At 33.8% G+C, this 5135-nt stretch overlaps 1 protein-coding gene across 1 annotated transcript; it reads left to right on the top strand.

The window, feature by feature from the left end:
- Nucleotides 1–272: 272 nt before the first annotated feature.
- Nucleotides 273–1923, top strand: LOC122014045. Its single transcript, XM_042570238.1, has 3 exons — nt 273–875; nt 953–1678; nt 1774–1923. Exons 1-3 carry the CDS (start codon nt 273–275, stop codon nt 1921–1923), a joined length of 1479 nt encoding a protein of 492 aa, XP_042426172.1.
- The last annotated feature ends 3212 nt before the right edge of the window (nt 1924–5135 follow it).

Raw genomic sequence — 5135 nt, 5'->3', positions numbered from 1 at the left:
CAAACGATCTATCTCTAAAATTAATCTAGGAAAGCCAGACAAAAAAAAAATTAAAGTGAACCAGTGACTCTTAGAATTCTGCATGCTAATTATTTCAGTCAAAGCACGCACAGGCTCCAAAAAATTTTTAAAGTCCCATGAGATTCTTTGGTCAACTCCTTAAAGCAGTCCCCGCGTCAAGGAACATAAATATACCTCAATATTCGCACAAAATCTACAAAGGGCTCTGCTCAATCTCCCCCACGGACGTTGTCTGAGCTAATTAGACATATATGGCCACTGATCAGCAGCAGATCACCCTCAAAGTCTTTGTAAACAAGACCAAGAACTGCGTAGCTTTCGTTGAATCGGACGCAGATTTCGTAGATGTTCTGCTAAGCTTCCTCACGCTGCCTGTTGGCACGGTCGTACGTCTTCTCAACAAGCAGTCGTCCCTGGGTTGCTTCGATAAGCTTTACCAAGGCGTCGAGCAGCTTGATGAGAAATGCCTTGCGACGGAAGCTTGCAGATCGATGTTGACAAAGCCGGTGAACTCATCTGGAATAAAATGCCAGAAACTTAAGATTAATATTGATGAAATGGGAGAGCTATATATATGCTTATCTTATTGCTGCGTTAATCGTTCGTTGAGCTATTACTCAGGCCTCGAATGTCAGTGTGGTTATGACGTGAAGAAGGCAATTACATATGATCTGAAACGAGATGATGACAATTATGAAAATTTTCAACGCGTATTCGTCAAAGGGGATAAATTTGTTGTTACGGATGCTCTTTGTATAGCTTCCGTTGAGGAGCTCATTTTGACTTTAAATGAGGGCGGCAATGGTGATTGTAACCATCTGGAAGAGAGATCGGTAAAAATTGAACGAGAACAGGCAAGTTTTCTTCTAATTTCTTGTCGTTCTACTTCAATAGATGATGACAATTCAATTGATAACTTCAATGCATCCAGGTTTTACGTATTCTTAAAAGGTCCCTTATTTCCGACACTCCGTTAACTGATGTTTTATTGCACAATGGAGGAAACATGACGACGCCCAAGGTTTCAGTTCCTTCGATTGAAAAAACGGTTGAAAAAAAAGAGTTTGATGAGGAGAAGAAGATCTACAAATTGAACATGGCTCTGACTAGTAACAAGGTGTTGTATGCTGAGGCGAGTCAGGACTTCGTTGATTTAATTTTCAGTTTTCTCACATTCCCATTGGGTTCTCTGAAGAAGCACTTGGGCAGTCGATTCCGGATTGGATCTCTTAATAACTTATATGGTAGTGCAGAGCGTTTGCGGTCATCAGGTTGCATGGTTGAAGGCTGCGAAGAGATACTGCTTAATCCTAAGCTTGCGCCATATTTCAACTGCAAGAATCAAGCCATTGGAGTGGAGGAGGAGAAGGCAGTTCTCTATTATACATGTTACTACTGCTGCAAACTAAGCCACACGAGTTTCATCTGTAAATCACATGGCTATGATGCCATGCATGCGCATCAGGCAACACTTATAGACCCCAAAAGTCAACCCAGAGGAACAATTTCTTCGCATGGAAGCTATTGTCAGGAATTAAGGTACATGATCACCGACGAACTCGTAGTCACCCCACTATCCCTCACGGAAGTCATTTCAATTCGCAAGGATATCTTTGATCCAATCAAGATGGCAGAGCTGAACTTAGCTGAAGAGGAGGTCAGTCTGGTCGCTTCGCCTTTAATTTGTGTGGGTGCAACTACTTCGAAAGTATGAGAATTCATGCTGCTTTAATTTTGTTGCTGTTGTTTCAGGTTCTTGATTTTCTTGCTGTTGCTTTGACATCCAACACAGCGCTAACAGACGCTTTCTTAGCGAGGACTGTTGGTGTGTTCGCTTCGGAGTTCGGAGGACGTACGAGAATGGTGAATGTTGCATCAGAAGGAGAAGAGGTTTGGAAGTAAATGAAAGAAGCTGATTAATAAATTACTCGTTACATTTTGTCGGTCGTGCTCTCGTTTAAATTCTTATCAAAATATGATTATTTTAGTTTAATCTCGTAGTTTTTTTTTTTGGTATCAAATTGGCTATCCAATTGTGGGTTTTCTTGGTCAAGTTTGACAGACAAGATTGAACAGTCTGGTTCGGTCGAGCAGAGAGGCTGTTGTCTAATGAACTGAGCTGTTCAATTTGAGAATATTAATTGGGTCTGGCTGAGCAAGTTAATGTTTCGTTCATCTTAATTGTTAGTAAATTTTGAATCAATTAATTCTTCAGTTGGAATGGTCATCTCCGTCCATCTAAAATCTAAATAGTTACTTTGGCATGTAAAGCTGGTCATTAAGATCTAAGTCCTATGTCCTATATATATAATCTATCAAATTATATATATATATATATATATATATATATATATATATATATATATATATATATATATATATATATATATATATATATATATATATATTTGGATATTAAATATTTAAAATTATGACTAAATAAATTTTAGCTAAGATTTATTTTAATCGATAATTTTAATTTTTTACTAAATAAATTATATTTGTTCAATAATTTTTAATTTTTAGATTTAACCAATAATTTTTTATTTTTTATAGATTAAAGTTAAATTTGATTGTTTTTATTTTTTTACTCGTATTAGATTTGATTGATAATTTTAATTTTTAATATTAAAGTTAGATTTGGTAGGTAATTTATTTTTATTTTTTAATTAAAATTTGACTCATAATTTTTAATTTTTTATTGATAAAAATTTAATTTAATAATTAAAATAAAGTTTGGTTAATAAATTAAAAATACTTATTGATTATACTTAATTAATATTTTTTTATTAAAATACTTTTGAAAGTCTTTCAAAAGGATATTTAATATTGTAGTATTATTTCTTTCTAAATTTTATTTTTCTTTCTTTCTTTCTGCCCCTTTATTATTATTTTTTTACCATTATTATTGTGTCCTTATTCTTGGATGAGTTATTATGCTTTTTTTTTTTTAATAATTTGCCATCAATATTTACTAGATAAATATTTTTAACTAAATAAATTTAATTGATGATTTATCAAAGTTAAAATTGATAAAAGACAGTTTGGTTTAGGAATGTCCTACCAATGTGGGATCCTAAGGAAGGGTCTATTGTACACAGTGTCTATATCTATTAGACTATTACTCGAACCTATTACATATAGATCACACAATAATAATTTTTACCATTGTGTCAAAACTTATCTTCATCGAAATTAAAATTAATTGATAATTTTTTTTAAAAATAGCAATTAAAATATACATTAATAGTATTATAATAATTTATTACTTAGTGTCAAATTAGTTAACATAAAATATTTTTTATTTTTTATAAATTTTACTAATAAAAAAAAGTTAGGTTTGCCACAAGATAAAGTTATTACTACATGACCTAATTGGTCACTCCTTCAGATTGCATAAATAATCATTGATAATGTATAGAACTGCCCTTTTAAATTTTACTAATATAATTAAATGTCTCTAATAATATTTTTAATATTTATTTTTTAAAAAAATATTAAGGCCTTAATTTTTTTCAGCCTAGGGCCTCAAGAATGGTTGAGACAGTCCTGACTTTACATTTTGGTTTTTCTAAAATACTCTTCCCCTCCTGATATCTAGCCCTTCGTTCAATTGGTGCCCACTAGAAAAGCGAGACCGGTCTTGGGATCACAGCGGGCATCTTCAATGATTAAAATTTTACAAAAACTTTTTTTATAATCCTAATATATTACATCATGCTACATCTATATTCTAAAATCCTATTAAAACATCTCCAATAGTTAAAGTTCTAAATAATTTTTATGTGATCTAATTAATAATATGTAATTGCATGGCTACATGCATATTACATCAATTTCAAGAAAAAAAATAGCTTTGAAATTTTACTATTGCTCTTGAAATACAAAATTCAAACCTTGCACCCACAATAGTTATAACTTTTTTGTTCAGCTTTTTTATTTTACAAATCTCTTTAAAAAATCTTGTATTGGGAATGCCCTAAGCCTAGCTACAAAAACATGATCAAGCCCGGCTGCGAAATTGTGATTGGGCTAAGCTGTGAAAATAGGGCGTAAACACTCAAACTCTAATCCATAAATATTAGAAATACTCAAAATACTCCAAATATCATAAAAATAAAAATTACTAAAAATAGTAATAAAATCTTCGGAGGTTCTGATGAGAGCCCAAGCATTACTTTTTGGGCCTGAAACTAGGTGGTTATCAGTTCACTAATGATAAATGTAGATCTATAAATTTTGCATGTGTTGCCTTTGACATAACCTAATTCCGAGTTCCGTGTCAAAAGTTATGGCCTCCAAAAGATTGCTCTATTGAACTCGCATCATTCTCCAGGGTGGAGAAAATTTGCCCTCGAATTGCTAGCCACTACATCATTAAAAGAATAACCATGGAAGGAATCAAATGTTCCATACTAAAAACATCAGTAGTGCGGATATGACTATGCAACTTCAAATGATATGCATTGGGATTTATCTTCTCAATAATCTTGATTGAACCAATTTTCTTGGCTAATAATTTGTTGTAATGCCTAGCAGTAAAATGATCATTCATTAAAACCACCCATGACGAAGTCACTAATATCAAACTCCAAGTGTCATCTCTTTTGGTCTGCTTTGTCTTTGTACTTGGAATTAGAGATGGGCAAATAATCATGTATCATTTTATGGATCTCCTATAAGCTATCCACGAAGTCAGCTACCCTCTTAAGTGTTAGGATCCTTTGTACGGCTAGAGAGGGGGGTGTGAATAGCCGACCCCAAATCGCTCGCGTTTCTTCCTACACTTCGTTAGCGCAGCGGAAAAATAAACTAGAAACGAAAGGAAGAATATCAAACCTTAACACAGCGATGTACGAGGTTCGGAGATGATACTCCTACTCCTCGGCGTGTCCGTAAGGTGGACGAGCCCTGTCAATCCGTCGGTGGATGAATCCCCTGAAACCCGGCTAAAATATACTCCTTCTGGGTGGAGAAACCTCGCCACAAAATCTTGCAACAGCAAGCAAAGAGTACACGAGATACAACAAGAAAATACAAGACAATATGAATGCAACAACACTAGCTTGCCTTCTCGTTGTCGACTGAAGTCCCAAATGAAGCAACAACTTCAC

This window comes from Zingiber officinale, chromosome 8B (assembly GCF_018446385.1).
Source record: "Zingiber officinale cultivar Zhangliang chromosome 8B, Zo_v1.1, whole genome shotgun sequence".
NCBI classification, from domain to species: domain Eukaryota; kingdom Viridiplantae; phylum Streptophyta; class Magnoliopsida; order Zingiberales; family Zingiberaceae; genus Zingiber; species Zingiber officinale.
Note: the sequence above shows the minus strand (reverse complement) of the source record. Positions and strands in the feature narration are given on the sequence as shown.

Excerpts from the sequence above, each read along its gene's own strand:
- LOC122014045 (XM_042570238.1), top strand. The coding sequence starts at position 273 with ATGGCCACTGATCAGCAGCAGATCACCCTCAAAGTCTTTGTAAACAAG. Across the intron at positions 876-952 it reads TAAAAATTGAACGAGAACAG|GTTTTACGTATTCTTAAAAG; the intron begins GCAAGTTTTCTT and ends CAATGCATCCAG. Across the intron at positions 1,679-1,773 it reads TGAACTTAGCTGAAGAGGAG|GTTCTTGATTTTCTTGCTGT; the intron begins GTCAGTCTGGTC and ends CTGTTGTTTCAG.